Genomic DNA, 24,066 nt, shown 5'->3' with positions numbered 1-24,066 from the left:
GAAATTGAAAATCGGTATTTTTAAGAAGTTTATGGATTTTGAAAAAGTTCATCCAAATTTATAAAGTCAATCGAATTTAAAAAAGGTAACTAATTTTAGAAAAATATTCATCGAATTTGAAAATAGTTCATCATTTTTAGAAAGTTCACCAATTTTGGAAAAAAGGTCATTAAATTTTATAAAAGTTCATAAAATTTTAAAAAAGTTCATAGATTTTGAAAAAAATCACTGATTTGGGAAAACGTTCATCGAATTTGATAAAAGTTCATTATTGTTTCAAAAAATTGATCAAATTTGAAAAAAGTTCATTAATTCTGAAAAAAAGTTCATTATTTATTTCCTTCTTTTTAGTTGATCAGCGCAATCTCCTGATCAGCGCACAGCATGCACTGACACAGAGAGCGTCAAATAGGATTTTCTGACTGATGAGCGCAGTGCGGCTGCCATCACGTACGTGCCCTTTTTTTTAGTTGATCATGTACGTGCCTATCGGGCCAGCGTGCCAGGGCTCGGTGCCGATCCGTCATAGCCTGTGTAATAAACGTGCGTGGGCGGCCCATTTGGCCAGGTTTGATCGTTGGCCTCGTCCGGCTGGTTTGGCCTCGCCTCCGCCAGACGCGCCGCCCTGCTCTGCTCATCCATTCCACCAGCCACGTCGCCCCAGCCTGCTCCTCCCCTCCGGCCGCCCCTCTCCTACGACGGCGCATGCAGCGGCGCGGCGGCCACATCCACGCATCCTCCCAACGGCCGCCTCTATCCCTCACCCACCCGACGGCCAATGATCTGTACATGGCAGAGTCGAGGTCAGGGATATGGAGCAGATTTCCCATTAAGCTATTCTCTTTTTCAATCCCATTTCCCCATCCTTCCGCCCGAAAATAAATGTCTTAAGCTTAGTGTGATTCTATAGCAGAGCTAGCTAGTACAAAGGTAAGCCATTTATTTTTAAACGGAGGGTATGTTGTTTAAAAACCGTAGAAAATTTCAGCGGCCCCGTAAGAAAAATATCTGGTGGAATAGTAACCAACGGCATAACTGAGTGACTTTGACAGTCTAGCCACCAAACTGTATGAAGTATGAACCAGACTTGATTGAGTTGAACGGCCGGGTCTCCTTTGCAACAACATACGGCGCATCAAGGACTCAAGTATTTATAGGAATATCGCTTCAGTTTTAATTCAGCGGCATCTTTAAAGGTCTAGGTAGTATGAATCTAAACAAACTATCGCTTATTTTCATAATTACAAAATGCTCTTATTAAACTTTTTGCTCCAGAAGATGGATCGCCCTTATCCTTTCCTTTTTTCTCTCTCTCTCTCTCTCCGAGACCAAGTAATTAAACCATAATCCATTGGTGTCAGTCAATTCTTGCCATTACTGATCTTTCACTTTCTATATTGTGTATTCACAATTTTTGCCATTACCAGTGCATACTTTTCTGGTCGACACTCATTAACATCAATTTCCATTTAAATATACTTTTATTTTTCCTGAATTTGACCGAGTGTGATGTTTACCTAGATCCTTAGGTTATGATAATCAACAACCCTTGGAGAACAGCTTGCTCTTATCTTTCTGACAGGAAACTCAATCTGCACAAACTGAAAAAGAATGCTGACAAACCAGAAGAAGACAGAAATGGAAAATCTAAGCGAGCCAAGCAGAAAGCAACAGAAAAGAGAAGACAAAAGAAGCAAGAACATGGTGAGGCAGCATTAGCGACTCCTTAGCACCTATGCCCTCGGCGGCGGTCTCCAGCCAAACAGGGAGCTTGTCACCAACCTTGTATTGCTTACCGTGAATCCATAAATATACCGACGCCTTGAGCTCTAGTAGTAGTAGTTCCTTTCTTAAGTTGCCTCGTATGGAAAAATTCTACACGTGTTTGTTCGTTGAATTGAGCTGTTGAGGAAGGCTGGAGACTTCGTCCAAGTTTTTAGCATCAAAATCTCAGAGTGCATTCAGGAAGGTTAAGTGCTACGGAGTAGTTTGTTTCATCTGTCTGTTCTCTTTTCCTCTAAAGTTTCCTTTCAGAGTGCATTCAGGAAGGTTAAGTAGTACGTACAACAGAAGGTTATGTGCCAAAAATCATAGCTTCGTCGTCCTGTTTTCCTCTGAAGTTTCAGTCCAGGCAAGAGGGACGTTGGATGCTGTTGGACGGTGGATGGAGCAGCCCACCCTTGCAATTCCCCATGGCCAGCCAACGCGGAGAGCCGCCTGTCAGATGTAGTTGGAAGTCTGAAAAGTCTAAAGAGTTTCACACCAATTCCAGCCTACGACCCCATCCGGTTCGTTCCTGTTTGTTTGGGGTAAAACGAACAAAGCACGCGGCCCAGCGCGCGGCCGAACGGACCCATCCTGTCCGTTTTACGTCCGCCCCGACCCATTTTAGGCACAAACATGCGTCCGGTTCGGGTTCAGCCGGACAGCGAACGGATGCGGCTCTCGTCCGCTGAGGGGGCGCGTGGTAGGCGGTCACCTACTTCCCACCGTTCAAATTAACTGCGCACGCGTGGACGGACCCACCTGTCATCCGTCCAGCGCAGCGGTCGTCGTCCTTCTTAAATGGGAAGCCGTGGACCGGTCACTATCCACGCTCCCCCACTCGTCGCTGTGCCTCCTCGGAACCAGACCAAACCCCAAACCCTAGCCAGCCCTCTCCCCTCCCTCGAGCTCTCCGGCCCGCCCGACGGCAGCCATGGTCTGGTGGAAGATCGACCGCACGGGGTCGCACGATTGCGAGGGAGGGCCCTCGTCCGGCCGCCGCCGCTCTTCTTCCCACCGCCTCTCTTCTCCTCCCCCACGGCCTGCTCCAGCGGCCTTCACCATTGCCCCGGCGGGCGCTCTGGTGCGGTCCCGGTAGTACATCCAGGCGGATGTATGCCGCCGCTATTTGGAGACGAGGACGCCGCTCCCCTGGAGCGACGTCCATCTGCCCAACAACTGGCATCTATCGGCCGATCACGTGTCGATCCCGCCGGTGCCAGTGAGCAGTCATGCCCGCCGCGAGGAGATCAACCGCCGCCGCTGCCGCCTCCCCGACGACCTCTACTACGACACCAAGTACGCCCAGGATTTCCCATTGTGGGATACGTGGTTTCGGGACGAACACGACGTGCGCCGCGCGTAGTATTTTTCCGGCCACCCCACCAGCCCGCGGCGGGCACGTACAGAGCACCGCGCTCCGAGCCCTCCCCAGGTGCTTGGACGCACACGAGTGCGCGGCCTGACGCCGACACCGTCGCCGTCGCCCTCTCCGCCACCGCCACCACCTCCTCCCATGACTGAGGAGGAGGAGGCCCGGCTTGTCCAGCGTGTCATGGACGATTCCATGAACACATACGACAAGCGGCAGTGGGTGGGGCTGGAGGAGCAGATGACCCTCTTCGCGGCTGACGACATGGCCATCCCGGAGCTGGAGATGGCCGACGCCGCGGAGGTGAAGGAGGAGGAGGCGGCTGCGTTCCACCCGCACCTGGTGGGTCAGCGCTGGAGCTGGTCGTGCACGGCCACGGAGATGGCCGACGGCGGGGGGGGGGGGGGGGCTTGGTGCCTCACGCCGCCGCGGTCATCGGAGCGTGAATCCTTGCCGCGGAAGGAGTTGGTGTAGGCGCCACCGTCCCACCTTTGGACACCGCCGCCCTACATCGACCTCACTCGTGACGAGGACGACAACGGCGGTCACTGAAGACGGCGTAGGGCACGGTAGTAGCACGGGGCGGCGGCCCATTATTTTTTTTTTATTAGGTTAATTATAAGAACTGTGGGCCGTGGGCCGTTGGACAATGTTATATTGTATAATTACTATGTTTATGTTTTGCTTTATATTTTCTGGCATTTTTTACGTATTTTTAAATGCTTGTCGTGGACGTGATTTGGGGTGTGGTCGTGCGTTGGACGCATCGATCCGGCTACTACCTTATCCGAACATCGGCCGTTCCATTACCATCTCAAACGGACAGAATCCAAGCTAAACGAACGTCCGGATGGAGTCGCGTGCTGAAGTTGGACTCAGATGGCTGGAATGCTTAAGCGTGTCCAGAGTGCACCGTCTACATCCAGCAGAGCTGAGTGAGTAGGCCTCCTACTAGTCGTCTAGTCGAGTGGCTGGCAACTCCCATCAGCCTGGCCACACAATTGTGTGAAGCAGACTTGATTGAGTAGGCCTCCTTGAAACCCTGAAGCACTCTGGACCATAAGCAGACTTGATTGAGTAGACTTGATTAAGCAGACTTTGAACATAGGCTGTGGTGTGGCCAAACATCTCTGGTAGTATGGCTCTGGTATGTAGCTAAATACTAGTAACACTGAGCTTCTAGCATACATACAGATTTAGTGCGTACAATTGCTTCCCCAGCTACCCAGCTGTTGTTCTTCCAAGATGCATCAGACAACATATCTCCTGTTCACCATCCAGCTGTTGTTCATCATCTTAAGCATCACTTCATTTTCGCAAGTGATGCATGCACTAGCACTCCAACCCCAGCTTTCGCATGCTCATGGTCATGGTAACGGCTGCATCCCAGCCGAGAGGGCTGCCTTGCTCGCCTTTCATAAGGGCATCACAAGTGACAACGCCGGGATCCTCGCCTCATGGCACGGACAGGATTGCTGCCGGTGGAAGGGCGTCAGCTGCAGCAACCGAACAGGTCATGTCATCAAGCTTCACCTTCGCAATACAAGCCCGGACCTTGACACCTATGGGTGTGGTGATGATCATCATTCATTGGCCGACACAATTGTGGAAACTGATACATATCATGCGTGCAGTGATGCAAAGTCATTGTTCGGCGAGATAAGTCCCTCTTTGCTTTCCTTGAATCATCTAGAGCACATGGATCTTAGCATGAACTGCTTGCTAGGGACGAATAGCCGTATTCCTCGATTCTTGAGCTCTATGAAGAACTTGAGGTATCTTAACCTATGCGGCATGTCATTTACTGGTAGAGTTCCTTCTCAACTTGGTAATCTGTCTAAGTTGCAGCATCTTGACCTTGGTCAGGGTTATAGCGGGATGTACTCAACGGACATCACCTGGTTAACTAAGCTCCCATTGCTGCAGTACCTTAGGATGAGCACAATAAATCTCTCAAGGGTGGATGACTGGCCTGGTACGTTGAATATGATTCCATCTCTAAGGGCTGTCAGTCTTGTTGAATGTTCACTTGATACTGCAAGCCAATCGCTTCACTACCTGAACCTCACAAAACTTGAGAAGCTTGATCTGTCCGAGAATAATTTAGGCCACTCAATTGCATCAAGTTGGTTTTGGAATGTGACGAGCCTCAAATACCTCAGTCTTCGTCTTAACTTCCGTGCGAATTGGTTGTTCGGCAAACTTCCCGATGCACTAGGAAACATGACGTCACTCAAGGTTCTTGATGTGTCAGCTACCAATCTGAACAAGACTGGAAACTTTAAAAATCTTTGCTCTTTGGAAATCCTCGATCTCTCTAAAAATAATATGATTGGAGATATAGTGGTCTTGATGAAGGGATTGCCGCGATGCGCACGGGGGAAATTGATAGAGCTGAATTTGCATGGAAACGAATTCACCGGGGCCCTGCCAAATTTTATAGGGGAATTCAGGAGCTTGAGCATGCTTGACCTGTCATGCAACAACCTTGTTGGACCTATACCGCCAGGGTTTAGGAATTTGGCGCGTTTAACCATCCTTGATCTCGACTGGAATCTACTCAATGGAAATATTCCAACTGAAATTGGCGACCTTACTGCGCTGACTTATTTGGACATAAGCCGCAACAACCTGACTGGAATTATACCGTCCGAGCTTGGAAAATTGAAGCGTTTGATTTACCTTAATCTTGCAGAGAACAAAATTACTGGACCTATACCACCAGAGGTTATGCATTCAACTAGCTTAATCTTACTAGCCCTCTCCAGTAATCACCTCAATGGAAGTGTAACCACTGCATTGGGTTCTTTGGAGGATCTTGTTGATCTGAATCTAAGCAACAACGACCTTAGTGGTTGGATCATGGAAGAACACTTTGCAAATCTAAAAAGTTTGAAGTACATAGACTTGTCATCCAATAATTTGAAGATTGTACTGGATTCAGATTGGCGTTCTCCCTTTAGGCTTCAGTCTGCAGATTTTGCATCATGCCAGATGGGTCCTCTCTTTCCAGCTTGGCTTCAGCAGCTGCGGGAAATTGATTCACTTGTCATTTCAAGCACCGGTTTAGAGGACAAGTTTCCTGACTGGTTTTGGTATACATTTTCACATGCAACACATCTGAACATATCCAACAATCAGATAAGGGGTAGCTTGCCGGCACATCTGGATGGCATGGCTTTGGAAGAACTCTACCTAAGTTCAAACCAGCTCACCGGCTCAATACCTTCGTTGCTGACAAATATCACTATATTAGACATCTCCAACAATAACTTTTCAGGAGTAATACCATCAAATTTTGAAGCCTCGCAACTTCAAATATTGCTTGTCTATTCAAATCGAATTGGTGGGTACATTCCAAAATCTGTTTGCAAACTGCAACAGTTAGTGTATCTGGATTTGTCGAACAATTTTTTAGAGGGTCAAATTCCACAATGTTTTGGCATTCAACAAATGCAATTTTTTCTGCTCGGTAACAACAGTTTATCAGGAAAATTCCCATCATTTTTGCAGAATAACGCAAACATGAAGTTCTTGGATCTTGCATGGAACAAGTTATCTGGAAGATTGCCTACATGGATAGGAGATCTAAGTCAATTACATTTTGTACTACTGAGCCACAATGCATTTTCTGATAATATTCCTGTAGAGATGACATGGCTTACGAATCTAAAATACTTGGATCTATCATGCAACAATATCTCCGGTGCAATACCTTGGCATCTATCGAACCTAACACTTATGACAAAAGAACAAATGGAAGGCATGCCTATGTCTGATCTGCGAATTGGACGCTTGCTCGGGACGGGAACTGAATACCTTGGACAAATATTGTCAGTAGTTACAAAAGGACAACAACTTATGTATGGTAGAACACTTGAATATTTTGTGAGCATTGATTTATCAGGTAACTCATTGACTGGCGAAATCCCTACAGAGATCACTTCTCTTGCTGCATTGATGAATTTGAATTTATCATCAAACAAATTGAGTGGAAAAATCCCAAACATAATTGGGGCCATGCAGTCACTGGTATCTCTTGACCTCTCTGGGAACAAGCTCTCTGGTGGAATTCCGTCAAGCTTGTCAAATCTGACATCTCTGGAGGCCTTGAACCTGTCCTACAACAATTTATCTGGAAGGATACCCTCTGGCCGCCAACTTGACACCCTCAATTTGGACAACCCTTCACTTATGTACATCGGCAACAGTGAACTCTGTGGCCCTCCTCTCCAAAATAATTGTCCAGGAAATGATTCTTTCATCATCCATGGTGATCTCGGAAGCAGCAAGCAAGAATTTGAGCCACTGACCTTTTATTTCGGTCTGGTGTTGGGATTTGTGGCGGGGCTCTGGATGGTGTTTTGTGCACTGTTGTTCAAGAGGAAATGGAGAATTCCTTACTTTCGGCTCTTTGACAAGGCGTACGATCAAGTCTATGTATTTGTAGTTGTGAAGTGGGCAAGGTTCGCAAAGAACACAGCTGCAGAATAAGCATTGTTGTTCTGAAGGAGCCAGTGTGTGTGCTCTGGACTGTTAACCTGGGTGAGGAAGATCTTAAGCAGCATCTCGTGTGCCTTGTTTATATACCTCTAAATAAAGATGAAGATGTTTAGTTCTTCTGATACATATATGGCGTAATTATTGTGGTATATGCAAGACTTTTGTGTTGTTAGATTATCCTGATACATGTAAGATTTTACAATTCTTTACTAGTATTCTTCTGGACTGTAATCATAGATGTCTTTTGCTGAATACTATGAACTTCTTTCTGCGATCACGATGAGTTAATTAGTTTCTTTGTTGTTGCATGATGGGTTTGTTATCTGGACTAAATCAATCGTGTAAATTCTTGCAAAACTTTAGTTTGTAAATAATCTTGTACTCTAAGATGTACCACTCCCTTATGTTCTATAGAGCGCAATGCACATGATAATTTTTAGAAGTTTATCTCTAATTGGTTGCCTCATGTACTGCTTTCTAAGGCTGCCCGTAATGATAGTATCATAGGTAGTATCATACATGTCAACTAGGCATTTTTGATGAGGTGGCATAGAATTAAATGACGAAAGAAAGGGTTGAGTATCATATCATGATACCGTATCATATTAAATGATGTGCTACTGTATGTCTTGTATGACAATAAATAAACTACACTATGATACTAACATATGATACTATGCATTACAAATGTGGTATCATACACTAGTATCATATGCATGATACTAGTATATGATACTACCCATTACAACCAGCCTAATCGGTTGCCTGGAGCATTCGGACTTGTACTATGTCTGAAGTTTTCTGCTTGTTCATGGCACTTCGATGGAATATTTCTCTGTAGAAACAAATCTATGTGTTAATCAGTTTCAGTCGATTCAGTTTCTCTGCTAATCAAGTGCTTGTACAGTTTTTTTGAATTTTTGCTGCATTGAATTTCTCTGATAAAGTAGTACTGCTTGGTACAAAAAAAAAATTACCTTTCTAATATTCTTTGCCTTTTTTCCAATAAAGTGTAATACTTTTCACTGTAATTTCTCATTCGTCTCTGCACGAACCCATGGTGGCTCCATGATGTTGTATATAAACTGCAATATATTTTTTCCTTCAGGGAACGAGTTTGTGAGCATCAGGGCGGGCCATATGTACGTGGTGATGGAGATTCCGATGGAACAGTTCATGTTTCAGTTCCTGGCCTCTCAGAGTTCGACCCCACATCCCACATTGAGCGATTGAAAGCCCCCATTAGCACCCATGCCTAAACACCTTGCAAAAGCAGAGTGTTGAGAAGGTCTGATATTTGGAAGGTCGTGTTGGCTTTCTCCGTTGAGGTAGCCCTTATTGACTTAGGACGCCTCGCCTTTCGGCAGCCATTCGTGACAATGAATCCGTGGTCGCGTCCCCTCAGGTGTTGAGGTGCTCAAACGAAATGGAGCTGGGAATGGCCTGTGTCCGCTCTGTGGGACGGAGCAAGACTCGAACCACATCTTCTTCTCCTGTGTATCCACACAATTTCATTGGAGTTGTTTCCGCAAAGTGGTCGTCGGATCTTAGTGCCACAACAACTTGCCCGACCTCTTCGCCAAACTCTAGGCTTTGCCTTTGACTATCCGCCACACTAGGTGACTGACTGTCGGGTGCTTGTCTGGACGCCGTGGACACTTCAGAATAAGCTTGTGATTCAATGTTTACCTCTGCGACGTACTACTAACACAGTGTTTAAAATGGGTTGTTCTATGCAGCTTTGGCGGCCGCTTAGCCGCTCGCGAGACCGCGGCACCATCAACAACATCATTGCCCATCATCGTGCGATGGCTCTTCGCTTGACGCGCTGCTTCCTCGTCCAGCACCTGAGCTGGATTAGGGTACACGCTGCATGTTCGTCGCCATCTGTGTTTTTGGTTTCTTCGGGCTTGTTGAGTTGTGCCCTCAGCAGACCTCTGTACGTACCTTGTGTTTATACTACTTTGCGTGCGGCGTGTGTGCCTGCGTTTGTGTTGTGAATGTTGTTGGATATTGAGTTTTGGTGATTTGTTTTATTTATAAAACGGGAGAAAAGTCTTTTTGTAACGTCGTGTTGGTTTTCGTGCTGCTGCTGTCCCCCTGCATTTGGGAGTGTTGGCCGCCACTTAACTTCAAGATGTTCGCTTGGTTAGCAGTGCGTTACACGTTTTGGACAGGACCGCAATATCTAAAAGGACTCTTTTTTATTGTCATTATTATGTTTTCAGCTCTAAAAAATATCGGTGGCGAGTCGTTTTGTGTACCGGCAGGTTCTAACGACAGAGGAGGACGATTCAATGGACGACTCGCGGGAACGCCCGGCGAAGATTCCGTTTTTCTTTGTGGCACGAAGGAGATCCCTGCAAAACTTCAGTCTATAATACCACAAACTTTTTGAAGAGCACAACTTTTGTTGAAATTCATCCAGGCTTCACTTTATAATCTTATACTCAATATGGAATGATGACGATGATTCTTATAATCTTATAATCTTCACTTTATAATCTTATAATCTTATACTCAAGTTTTTGGAACTAAAAAAATTCAGTCTCTTGAAACCAAACACCTCCTCAACCAAATATGGAATGATGACGATGATTCTTAGGTAAAAAAATATCGCGTGGACGACACACACATGCATGCGTTGCAAACTTGGGATTGGCGTTCAACACGATGGTGAGGCTGGGGCTCTCAATGGCACTCGGGGCGGGGGCGCGGTACCCGGAGCCGTACGAGATCCCCGTGGAGGTGTCGACGTACGTGACGGTGACGTTCCTGGTGGCCGGGCTTGCATGGGCGCTGGCGGTGCTGCCGGCGAGGGGGTGAGGCTGGACGCCACGCTCGGTGCCGGGCTGCTCGCCATGTACCTCTGCTTCCTCGCCGTTCGGGTCGCCAACGCCGTCGGCGTGCTCAACCTAAATTCTGCCCTGCCAAGACCGTGATTGAGGACTGCCAGATTTGACTTGATGGTGCAGCCGCAAGATCGAACAAGGATGAAGAAGACAAGAACGAATTGAAACCAGTAGGACGACAACACTACCGACCGACCAACTAAAAGAGTTTTGGTGCCGAAGCGATGGATGCTTGTGTGAAGTGCGCTTTTGGTTTGGCCATGGCGGCCGCTGCTTCGTCCCTTGCGTCCGCCGCTTGCCTCCGACTCCCTGGCCTGCTCCTCGGGGACGTAAGCTCCTTCTTCTTCTTGGACGTGGTGGCGGTCTTGCAGGGGGCGCGATGATTGCCTTTGCGAGAGGTGGCGGCCGTGATGCCGGACGAGCCGAGGGAGGCGAGGCCGGCGGCGACATTGAGGTCGTCGTCCATGACGAGCGGGCAAGAGGGATTTTGGAAAGTGAAAGGAAATGATGATGCTTTGTCACCGACTGATGGGCCACAGGGAGTAGTTGGCGCGCGGCACGCACGTCTTTCGTGTCTGCACCGACGCTAATCAGGCTTAAAAATGGGTTAAGAGTAGGTCGCCAGACGGACAACAAGCGGATGCGTGCCTATTTAGGTCGGCGCGTTGGGATGAAAAGCAAACACGCAAATGAAATGGGTTAGCGCGTTATAGTTGTTCTTAAATTTTTTACTAGAAAACTATATAGGGAATTACTCTCCCGTTCTCTTTCTTTTTTGTTAGTGAAATTCCAAAAGATAATGGTGGCATTCCAGTTTGCTAGTGCTGGTGCCCACCTGATCCTTGATGGGTGAAAATTAACACAAACAACACTATTGATACTCATTCATAGGTGGGAGGAGCAGACAACGTTGTCCGATCACGCCTCTCATTAATGGGTGCTTGGTGCAAGTCTAAGCATGTAAGTATGGACTTGGTAAATCCGGTCTTCTATATGTTTATGAACGCGTTCGGGTACGTCTACGGGCATCGTTCGTCGACCCCTTACATATTACGTCGTAGATTTACATGCCTTAAATGTAATCCTCAAATCCATGCACGTCGATCATTCGATACAAATTGTTTGAATTCAACGGTTCGAAACAAAACAAATCAAATCACAGTTCAACAAATTGGACATGCCAGAATGAAATCAATGTCCGAGCGAGAAGGGTATTTGTCGGATCACGGACCGGACGCGGCAATCTATGCCTCCTGCTTGTCCTGCTTGTCCTGCTCCACCTGCATCCGGGCCGCATGCTCTGTCTGCATCCGGGTTGTGTGCTCCACCTACATCCTGGCTGCATGATCCGCTGCCGCAGCTGCCCTCACCGCCTCCTATGCCCTAAGGTCGGGGACGGTCTGGAAGACATCATGACGGTGGATCGGGACCAGTGGTGAGGATGGGGAGGGGAGCAAGAGTGGTGGACAACGAGGATTCGGGCACAAGAGATGTTGGAGGGCGGCGGAAGGAGGAGGAAGGGTTTGGAGGATTTGATGCAATTTGAGTTAGGGTCGGGCTATCGGATCCGACGTGACGGGCGTGCCCGGGCACGTCCAGACGTCCCCACATCCATCTTATATTTGAGATGGATATAAGGGGTGTCGGTCACACTACTAGAAGAAACCCTAGCAGTAGTGTGGGTCAGAAGCCTATCTGTAACGGGAACAGCCGCGCTACTACTATAGCGCTACAACTAACATTTAGCAGTAGCGCGGATAGACGACGCTACTGAAAACTAGGTTAGCAATAGCGTGCTTTCGTGACAAGTGCTACTACTATCCTGCAATAGCAGTAGCGAGCTCTGTTGGAAATATGCCCTAGAGGCAATAATAAATCAGTTATTATTATATTTCTTAGTTCATGATAATCGTGTATTATCCATGCTATAATTGTATTGATTGGAAACACAATAATTGTGTGGATATATAGACAAAACACTGTCCCTAGTAAGCCTCTAGTTGACTAGCTCGTTGATCGAAGATGGTCAAGGTTTCCTGGCCATAGGCAAGTGTTGTCACTTGATAACGGGATCACATCATTAGGAGAATCATGTGATGGACTAGACCCAAACTAATAGACGTAGCATGTTGATCGTGTCATTTTGTTGCTACTGTTTTCTGCGTGTCAAGTATTTGTTCCTATGACCATGAGATCATATAACTCACGGACACCGGAGGAATGCTTTGTGTGTATCAAACGTCGCAACGTAACTGGGTGACTATAAAGATGCTCTACAGGTATCTCCGAAGGTGTTCGTTGAGTTAGTATAGATCGAGACTGGGATTTGTCACTCCGTGTGACGGAGAGGTATCTCGGGGCCCACTCGGTAATACAACATCACAGACAAGCCTTGCAAGCAATGTAACTTAATGTAAGTTGCGGGATCTTGTATTACGGAACGAGTAAAGAGACTTGCCGGTAAACGAGATTGAAATAGGTATGCGGATACTAACGATCGAATCTCGGGCAAGTAACATACCGAAGGACAAAGGGAATGACATACGGGATTATATGAATCCTTGGCACTGAGGTTCAAACGATAAGATCTTCGTAGAATATGTAGGATCCAATATGGGTATCCAAGTCCCGCTATTGGATATTGACCGAGGAGTCTCTCAGGTCATGTCTACATAGTTCTCGAACCCGCAGGGTCTGCACACTTAAGGTTCGACGTTGTTTTATGCGTATTTGAGTTATATGGTTGGTTACCGAATGTTGTTCGGAGTCCCAGATGAGATCACGGACATCACGAGGGTTTCCGGAATGGTCCGAAAACGAAGATTGATATATAGGATGACCTCATTTGGTTACCGGAAGGTTTTCGTGCATTACCGGAAAAGTTTCGGGCTCATCGGTAGTGTACCGGGAGTGCCGGGAGGGGTGCCGGGGACCATCGGGAGGGGTGTCACGCCCCAAGGGGTCTCATGGGCTATGGGAAGAGATAAACCAGCCCCTAGTGGGCTGGAATAAGTTCCCACTAAGGCCCATAAGGTTTGAGAAGGAAAAAACACAAGGTGGAAAGAGTTTCCAAGTGGGAAGGTGGAATCCTACTCCAAGTAGGATTGGAGTAGGACTCCTCCACCTCCAATTTCGGCCAAACCTTTAGGTTTTGAGGCTGCCTCCTCCCCTCCCTTCCACCTATATATACGGAGATTTTAGGGCTGATTTGAGACGACTTTTCCACAGCAGCCCGACCACATACCTCCACAGTTTTTCCTCTAGATCGCGTTTCTGCGGAGCTCGGGCGGAGCCCTGCTGAGACAAGGTCATCACCAACCTCCGGAACGCCGTCACGCTGCCGGAGAACTCTTCTACCTCTCCGTCTCTCTTGCTGGATCAAGAAGGCCGAGATCATCGTCGAGCTGTACGTGTGCTGAACGCGGAGGTGCCGTCCGTTCGGTACTAGATCGTGGGACTAATCGCGGGATTGTTCGCGGGGCGGATCGAGGGACGTGAGGACGTTCCACTACATCAACCGCGTTCACTAACGCTTCTGCTGTACGATCTACAAGGGTACGTAGATCACTCATCCCCTCTCGTAGATGGACATCACCATGATAGGTCTTCGTGCGCGTAGGAAATTTTTTGTTTCCCATGCGACGTTCCCCAACAGTGGCATCATGAGCTAGGTTCATGCGTAGATGTCTTCTCGAGTAGAACACAAAAGTTTTTGTGGGCGGTGATGTGCGTTTTGCTGCCCTCCTTAGTCTTTTCTTGATTCCGCGGTATTGTTGGATTGAAGCGGCTTGGACCGACATTACTCGTACGCTTACGAGAGACTGGTTTCATCGCTACGAGTAACCCCGTTGCTCAAAGATGACTGGCAAGTGTAGGTTTCTCCAACTTTAGTTGAATCGGATTTGACCGAGGAGGTCCTTGGATGAGGTTAAATAGCAATTCATATATCTCCGTTGTGGTGTTTGCGTAAGTAAGATGCGATCCTACTAGATACCCATGGTCACCACGTAAAACATGCAACAACAAAATTAGAGGACGTCTAACTTGTTTTTGCAGGGTATGCTTGTGATGTGATATGGCCAACGATGTGATGTGATATATTGGATGTATGAGATGATCATGTTGTAATAGATAATATCGACTTGCACGTCGATGGTACGGCAACCGGTAGGAGCCATAGGGTTGTCTTTATAACTAACGTTTGTGCTTGCAGATGCGTTTACTATTTTGCTAGGACGTAGCTTTAGTAGTAATAGCATGAGTAGCACGACAACCCCGATGGCGACACGTTGATGGAGATCATGATGATGGAGATCATGGTGTGACGCCGATGACAAGAAGATCGTGCCGGTGCTTTGGTGATGGAGATCAAGAAGCACGTGATGATGGCCATATCATGTCACTTATAAATTGCATGTGATGTTAATCCTTTTATGCACCTTATTTTGCTTAGAACGACGGTAGCATTATGAGGTGATCTCTCACTAAAATTTCAAGACGAAATTGTGTTCTCCCCGACTGTGCACCGTTGCTACAGTTCGTCGTTTCGAGACACCACGTGATGATCGGGTGTCATAGACTCAACGTTCACATACAACGGGTGCAAAACAGTTGCGCACGCGGAACACTCGGGTTAAGCTTGACGAGCCTAGCATGTGCAGACATGGCCTCGGAACACATGAGACCGAAAGGTCGAGCATGAATCGTATAGTTGATATGATTAGCATAGAGATGCTTACCACTGAAACTATTCTCGACTCACGTGATGATCGGACTTGAGATAGTGTAAGTGGATCATGTACCACTCAAATGACTAGAGAGATGTACTTTTTGAGTGGGAGTTCTTAAGTAATATGATTAATTGAACTAATTGTCATGAACATAGTCTAATGGTCTTTGCGAATTACGATGTAGCTTGCGCTATAGCTCTACTGTTTTATATGTTCCTAGAGAAAATTTAGTTGAAAGTTGATAGTAGCAAACTTCGCAGACTGAGTCTGTAAAACCGAGGATTGTCCTCGTTGCTGCGCAGAAGGCTTATGTCCTTAATGCACCACTCGGTGTGCTGCACCTCGAGCGTCGTCTGTGGATGCTGTGAACATCCGACATACACGTTTCTGATGACTACACGATAGTTCAGTACAAAAATACTTAATGGCTTAGAAGCAAGGCGCCTAAAACGTTGTAAAACGTCACGGAACATAAGTGATGTTCTAAAGAGATGAAATTGTGATTTCATTCTTGTGCCCTTGTTAAGAGGTACGAGACCTCCAACAAGATTCTTTGTCCACAAAGCACAGGAGAAAAGGCTCAATCGTTGAGCATGTGCTCAGATTGTCTGAGTACGACAATCGCTTGAATCAAGTGGGAGTTAATCTTCCAGATGAGATAGTGATAGTTCTCCAAAGTCACTGCCACCAAGCTGTGAGAGCTTCGTGATGAACTATAACATATCAAGGATACATACAATGATCCTTGAGCGATTCGCGATGTTTGACACTGCGAAAGTAGAAATCAAGAAGGAGCATCAATACTTGATGGTTTGTAAAACCACTAAGTTTCAAGAAAGGCAAGGGCTAGAAGGGATACTTCGTGAAACGGCAAAACAGTTGCTGCACTAATGAAGAGACCCAAGATTAAACCCAAACCCGAGACTAAGTGCTTCTGTAATGAGGGGAACAATCACTGAGGCGGAGAAACTCAAGATACTTGGTAGATAAGAAGGCTGGCAAAAGTCGAAAGAAGTGTATTTGATATACATGATGTTGATGTGTACTTTACTAGTACTCCTAGTAGCACGAGGGTATTGGATACCGGTTCGGTTGCTAAGTGATTAGTGACGCGAAATGAAAGCTACGACATAAACGGAGACTAGCTAAAGGCGAGGTGACGATACGTGTTGGAAGTGTTTCCAAGATTGATATGATCAAACATTGCACGCTCCCTCTACCATCGGGATTGGTGTTAAACCTAAATAATTGTTATTTCGTGCTTGCGTTAAGCATGAACATGATTGGATCATGTTTATTGCAATACGATTATTCATTTAAAGAGAATAATGGTTACTCTATTTTCTTGAATAATCACCTTCAATGGTTTATTGAATCTCGATCGTAGTGTTACACATGTTCATGATATTGGTGCCGAAAGATACGAGTTGATGATGATAGTAGCACTTACTTGTGGCACTGCCGCTGGAGTCATGTTAGTATAAATTGCATGAAGAGGCTCCATGCTGATGGATCTTTGTACTCACCTGATTTCGAATCACTAGTGACATGCGAATCATACCACATGAGCAAGGCCTTGTTTTCATTGAGATGAAATAAGATAGTAACTTGTTGGAAGTGATACATTTTGATGTATGCAGTCCAATGGGTGCCGAGGCACGCAGTGGATATCATTATGTTCTTACTTCACTCATGATTTGAGTAGATACAGGAGTATTTACTTAATGAATCACAAGTCTAAAATGTTGAAAAGTTCAATTCCGTTTCAGAGTGAAGTTCGTCGTAACAAGAGGATAAACTGTCTACGATATGATCATGGAAATGAATATCTGAGTTACGAGTTTTGGTACACAGTTAAGACAATGTGGAAATTGTTTCGGAGTTCATGCCACCTGGAACATCATAGTGTGATGATGTGTCTGAACGTCATAGCCACGCACTATTTGGTATGGTGCATACTATGATGTCTCTTATCGAATTACCACTATCATTTATGGGTTATGCATTAGAGACAACCACACTCACTTTAAATAGGGCACCGCGTATTTCCGTTGAGATGACACAGTATAGACTGAGGTTTAGAGAAATCTAAACTGTCGTTTCTTGAAAGTTTGGGGTTTCGACACTTATGTGAAAAAGTTTCAGTCTGATAAGCTCGAACCCAAAGCGGATAAATGCATCTTCATAGGATATCCAAAACAGTTGGGTACATCTCCTATCTCAGATCCGAAAGCAAAGTGTTTGTTTCTAGAAACGGATCCTTTCTCGAGGAAAGGTTTCTCTCGAAAGAATTGAGTGGGAGGGTGGTAGAACTTGATGAGGTTATTGAACCATCACTTCAACCAGTGTGTAGCAGGGCGCAGGAAGTTGTTCCTGTGGCGCCTACACCAATTGAAGTGAAAGCTGATGATGGTGATCATCGAGCATCGGATCAAGTTACTACAAACCTCGTAGGTTGACAAGGTCGTGTACGACTGCAGAGTGGTACGGTAACCCTGTCTTGGAGGTCATGTTGTTGAGCAACAGTGAACCTACGAGTTATGAAGAAAGCAATGGTGGGCCCGGATTCCGACAAATGGCTGGAGGCCATGAAATCCGAGAGAGGATCCATGTATGGAAACAAAGTGTAGACTTTGGAAGAACTACTTGATGGTCATAGGACTATTGAGTAACGATGGATCTTTAAAAGGAAGACAGACGATGATGGTGATAAGTCACTATTAAGAAAAGCTCGACTTGTCGCAAAGATGTTACCGACAAGATCAAACAGTTGACTATGATGAGACTTTCTCACTCGTAGCGATGCTAAAAGTCTGTTAGAATTATGTTAGTAGTTGCTGCATTATTTATGAAATATTGCACATAGGATGTCAAAACATTGTTTCCTCGATGGTTTCCTTGAGCAAACATTGTATGTGATACAACCAGAAGGTTTTGTCGATCCTAAAGATACTAGCAAGTATGCAAGCTCCAGTGATCCTTCAATGGACTGGTGCAAGCATCTCGGAGTTGGAATATACACTTTGATGAGATGATCAAAGATTTTGGGTTTGTACAAGGTTTATGAGAAACTTGTATTTCCAAAGAAGTGAGTGGGAGCACTGTAGAGTTTCTGATAGGTATATGTGGTTGACATATTGTGGATCAGAAGTAATGTAGAATTTCTGTAAAGCATACAAGGTTGTTTGAAAGAAGTTTTCAAAGGAGTACCTGGATTACGCTACTTGAACGTTGAGCATCAAAGATCTATGGAGATAAATCGAAAGCGCTTAATAGAAGTTTCAACAAGATGCATGCCTTGACAAGTTTTTGAAAGAGTTCAAAATAGACCAGCAAAGAAGGAGTTCTTGGTTGCGTTGTGAGGTGTGAATTTGAGTAAGACTCAAAACCCGACCACGGCAGAATAAAGAGAATAGACGAAGGTCGTCTTCTATGCCTTAGCCGTAGAATCTAAAGTATGCCATGCTGTGTACCGCACCTGAAGTGTGCCTTGACTCAAAGTATGTTGAGAGGTACACAGAGTGATCCATGATTGAATCACTAGCAGCGGTCGAAATTTATCCTTAGTAACTAATGGACTAAGGAATTTTTCTCGATTATGGAGGTGGTTGAAGAGTTTGTCGTAAAGGGTTACGTCAATGCAAGCTTTGACACTAATCCGGATAACTATGAGTAGTGAAACGGATTCGTATAGTAGAGTAGATATTGGGAGCATTTCCGAATAGCACGTAGTAGCAGCATCTATAAGATGACATAAAGATTTGTAAAGAACGCACGGATCTGAAAGTTTCAGAACCGTTGACTAAAACCTCTCTCACGAGCAAGACGTGATCAGACCCCATAACTATATGGGTGTTGGATTCGTTGGAATCACATGGTGATGTGAACTAGATTATTGACTCTAGTGCAAGTGGGAGACTGTTGGAAATATGCCCTAGAGGCAATAATAAATTAGTTATTATTATATTTCTTAGTTCATGATAATCGTTTATTATCTATGCTATAATTGTATTGATTGGAAACACAATACTTGTGTGGATATATAGACAAAACACTGTCCCTAGTAAGCCTCTAGTTGACTAGCTCGTTGATCGAAGATGGTCAAGGTTTCCTGGCCATAGGCAAGTGTTGTCACTTGATAACGGGATCACATCATTAGGAGAATCATGTGATGGACTAGACCCAAACTAATAGACGTAGCATGTTGATCGTGTCATTTTGTTGCTACTGTTTTCTGCGTGTCAAGTATTTGTTCCTATGACCATGAGATCATATAACTCACGGACACCGGAGGAATGCTTTGTGTGTTTCAAACGTCGCAACGTAACTGTGTGACTATAAAGATGCTCTACAGGTATCTCCGAAGGTGTTCGTTGAGTTAGTATAGATCGAGACTGGGATTTGTCACTCCGTGTGACGGAGAGGTATCTCGGGGCCCACTCGGTAATACAACATCACACACAAGCCTTGCAAGAAATGTAACTTAATGTAAGTTGCGGGATCTTGTATTACGGAACGAGTAAAGAGACTTGCCGGTAAACGAGATTGAAATAGGTATGCGGATACTAACGATCGAATCTCGGGCAAGTAACATACCGAAGGACAAAGGGAATGACATACGGGATTATATGAATCCTTGGCACTGAGGTTCAAACGATAAGATCTTCGTAGAATATGTAGGATCCAATATGGGTATCCAGGTCCCGCTATTGGATATTGACCGAGGAGTCTCTCGGGTCATGTCTACATAGTTCTCGAACCCGCAGGGTCTGCACACTTAAGGTCGACGTTGTTTTATGCGTATTTGAGTTATATGGTTGGTTACCGAATGTTGTTCGGAGTCCCGGATGAGATCACGGACATCACGAGGGTTTCCGAAATGGTCCGGAAATGAAGATTGATATATAGGATGACCTCATTTGGTTACCGGAAGGTTTTCGTGCATTACCGGAAAAGTTTCGGGCTCATCGGTAGTGTACCGGGAGTGCCGGGAGGGGTGCCGGGGACCATCGGGAGGGGTGTCACGCCCCAAGGGGTCTCATGGGCTATGGGAAGAGATAAACCAGCCCCTAGTGGGCTGGAATAAGTTCCCACTAAGGCCCATAAGGTTTGAGAAGGAAAAAACACAAGGTGGAAAGAGTTTCCAAGTGGGAAGGTGGAATCCTACTCCAAGTAGGATTGGAGTAGGACTCCTCCACCTCCAATTTCGGCCAAACCTTTAGGTTTTGAGGCTGCCTCCTCCCCTCCCTCCCACCTATATATACGGAGGTTTTAGGGCTGATTTGAGACGACTTTTCCACGGCAGCCCGACCACATACCTCCACGGTTTTTCCTCTAGATCGCGTTTCTGCGGAGCTCGGGCGGAGCCCTGCTGAGACAAGGTCATCACCAACCTCCGGAGCGCCGTCACTCTGCCGGAGAACTCTTCTACCTCTCCGTCTCTCTTGCTGGATCAAGAAGGCCGAGATCATCGTCGAGCTGTACGTGTGCTGAACGCGGAGGTGCCGTCCGTTCGGTACTAGATCGTGGGACTGATCGCGGGATTGTTCGCGGGGCGGATCGAGGGACGTGAGGACGTTCCACTACATCAACCGCGTTCACTGACGCTTCTGCTGTACGATCTACAAGGGTACGTAGATCACTCATCCCCTCTCGTAGATGGACATCACCATGATAGGTCTTCGTGCGCGTAGGAAATTTTTTGTTTCCCATGCGACGTTCCCCAACAAGCTCTTAGAAGTCGTGTCACTACTAAACGGGCATATTTCTTTTCTATATTTATATTATATTTACACACGGTTATACTAACTAATATACAAGATCAATAATAATTATGCAGAACAACATTTGGATTATAGTGAATGGGTGCAAGTGATCAAGTTGGGTTAGAGGGAAAATATGATGTTGCAAATTGCAACATTCTGCAACATCATATTTTCCCTCTAACCCAATTTGATCACTTGTATACATCCACTTTAATCTAATACGTGTCATATAACTTATCATCCTCTTAATCATCTAACAACTCATCACCCTCTTAATCATCTAATAACTCATCATCATTTCAATCATCTAACAACTTATCATCATTTTGATCATCATCTTAATCATCTAACAGTTCATCATCATCTTGATCATCTAATCATTAGTGCATAATGTATTAAACTAAAAAAGGTCATCTCTCTTAGCTAGCACATATTATTCTCTCCTAGATAGAACCTACTTCTATCTATTGGGTAAAATAGCGTAAAAAGGTAAGCTCCACTCTCTCCATTGTGAAGAATAGAGATCCACCTATCTCCCATATGTGGCAGGCATAAATCCTTCGCGTCTCCGCCAAGTAGTTGTCGGCGACTTTTCATTAAATTGTCAAATCCTGTAAGTTTCCGTCTTCCATCCCTTCCAGAAAGCGAATATACGTTACGGAAACATATAGGCCACCGTGGTGGTACGCTGATAACATTCAAATGACGACCTTCTAGAGTCATCACTTCAGGCACAACCTTTGGCGAAAATTTCTGTTGATGAACATAATAATAACATTGTTAACAATCTAGTTTTGCTTAAATAAATTATGTATGCAAAAAATATTAACGACACAATAGTAAAAAATAGTCTTACCAACTATCTACATGGAAATTATTATGGTTCTACTCGTGCACTGGTGGCACGTATTCAGAATAACTTTTGCCAATATCTTCATAATTGTTCTTATAATCATGAACATCATCAATAAATGAGATTAGATGGTTTTTCTCCAACCAAGTTAGATCGGAGCCAAGACTCTAGTAGGTCTTGTCTACTGTTTTTTGAGTTTTTTTTAAGAAGAGAAATAAGCTGTCAATTAAAAATAAACAAGTTAAGTAGGGATGAACACCAACTATTTTTAAATAAACAATGCAAATCACTTAACAAATATGATTGTCAAAATCACATTGAGGTAGAACTGGAAGCATATCGACATCCACCCAAATGTCGATATTACCTTCAATATCATCTTCAAGACGAATATCGAAGATTATTTCCATATCCTCCTGAAATCCATATGCCTTGCCTAGAGTTTCCCAATTTGAGCAACCAAAATGCGAGTGATTAATTGCATTGTATAGTGTAACCAGAAATGTGGAACCATGTTTAGTCTTTAGGTGAGCTCTACTCGTCTCCATATTCTCCATTTCTTCAAAACCGAGCTTCTCCAAGACATACAGTCTTACATGGCACGAGATATACTAGTTGAATTGTAAAAAAAACAGAAATTACACGTGGAAGCAAAGAAACACAAAACAAAGAAGCAAAAATAGTGATCATCATTGCGTATCATAAAAACATCAAAAGTCTAGCCAAGTTTGATGGTGAAGAACCTGCCATTTGGCGGGTGAGGCTCGCGGTCGCACAAACCCCGATCTTCGCTGCAATAATCACACTCAAGGATCCCCTCATCGTCAGACGATATTTCTTGTGTCCATGATTCAAACATAAAAAATCAATGACAACTATTGATGTATATGAAAAATCAGCATGGATTGAGTTTCGGTCTCTCAAGGCTTCCTTGAAAAACTCTCATGTCTCATGATGTATATGGTGCACACTCTCTCACACTGATATGGTGGTGTATGTTGGTGGACACTCCCTCACACTATTATTTCGACCTTCGGTGATGAAGTCTCCTCCCTTCGTTCCCGTGTGCGTTACCAAAATCTCTAGCACACGGGAACGAAGGAGTAAGCGGTCACCCCGACAACAGTCGGGATTCTTCCTCTGATATTTCAACCGTCGATGTTGATCCCTTCCTCCTCTTCTTCTCTCCCTCACACTAATATTTCGACCATTAGTGATGGTTGCACCTCTTCTTTTCTCCTTGTGCATTGTACCAAGGTATATATTTTAAGAAGAAAAGAAGAGGACGCGACCCCCACGGCAACAGCTGATATTCCTCCATCAAGAACATACACAAAGTCATACAAGGAGCTTCGACATACTGAAAGTCAACCCTATAAGCATTACTCATCCGAGTAGAAAATGATAACAAAAATGTGAAAATGAAAAGGAAAATATGAAAATGAAAATGAAAATGAAACCTCTGAGTGGCCTATGTTTGTCCGGAATGACATCTAAATCCTATTCTCACAAAATTTCGGCATAACCTTTTCTAAAAACAGAACATTTCGAGCGCGTGTAATTTTCTTGAACGAAAATGAATTACCATTCCAGCAAAACATAGGTCACTCAGAGGTTTCATTTTCATTTTCACATTTTCATTTTTATTTTTTCACAAATCTAAAAAAGATGACAATTGTTGTGAAGAATAACCAAATCTAAAAAAGAAAAACTCAAGAATAGTCTGAAATTAAACCTTCGGCAAGGAAGACAATTGTTTTGATTTTATCATGAAATATATATTTTGATTACGTCCATATGCACAATTATGTGGTACATTTAAGATCAAGAAGGAGCAAAAATAAACATTTTGGTAACGTTTATATGTGCGATTATATAGTACATTTAAGATTAAGAACAATGCTAGAAATTGGGTCCACGCCAGCGCGAAACACTTGAATGCCATTATGTCGAGAGAGTGATTATTTTTGTATCGGTCTTTATTGGGGTTTCCTCTTCTTTGCTCAACCCTTCTTTGTTTTGGTGACATATAAGACAATTCTTTGGCTACGTTACAAGAAAAATAAATATAGCACATTGAAACGGCATAGCAAAATTTAATGCACTTTTTATGGAAAGAGCAAAACTAAATCGAGATGCGTTGAGGACTCTGTTAGGCATGTAATTAAACCCACAACTAAAAAAAACATGTTTTATTCCTTGCATGTATCTTACAAAGGTTCGGAGT

At 44.7% G+C, this 24,066-nt stretch overlaps 1 protein-coding gene and 1 pseudogene across 1 annotated transcript; both read left to right on the top strand.

Moving 5' to 3' along the window:
* The first annotated feature begins 4,164 nt into the window (after positions 1-4,164).
* LOC123399357 (receptor-like protein EIX2) lies at positions 4,165-7,947 on the top strand. Its single transcript, XM_045093775.1, has one exon. It carries the CDS (start codon positions 4,382-4,384, stop codon positions 7,628-7,630), a length of 3,249 nt encoding a protein of 1,082 aa, XP_044949710.1. The 5' UTR covers positions 4,165-4,381; the 3' UTR covers positions 7,631-7,947.
* A 1,500-nt stretch (positions 7,948-9,447) lies between these two features.
* Positions 9,448-10,581, top strand: LOC123396169 (annotated as a pseudogene).
* Positions 10,582-24,066: the final 13,485 nt, after the last annotated feature.

The sequence above is a fragment of the Hordeum vulgare genome, chromosome 5H (genome assembly GCF_904849725.1).
Source record: "Hordeum vulgare subsp. vulgare chromosome 5H, MorexV3_pseudomolecules_assembly, whole genome shotgun sequence".
In the NCBI taxonomy this organism is placed as follows: domain Eukaryota; kingdom Viridiplantae; phylum Streptophyta; class Magnoliopsida; order Poales; family Poaceae; genus Hordeum; species Hordeum vulgare.
This window is presented reverse-complemented; position numbering and strand designations above follow the sequence as displayed.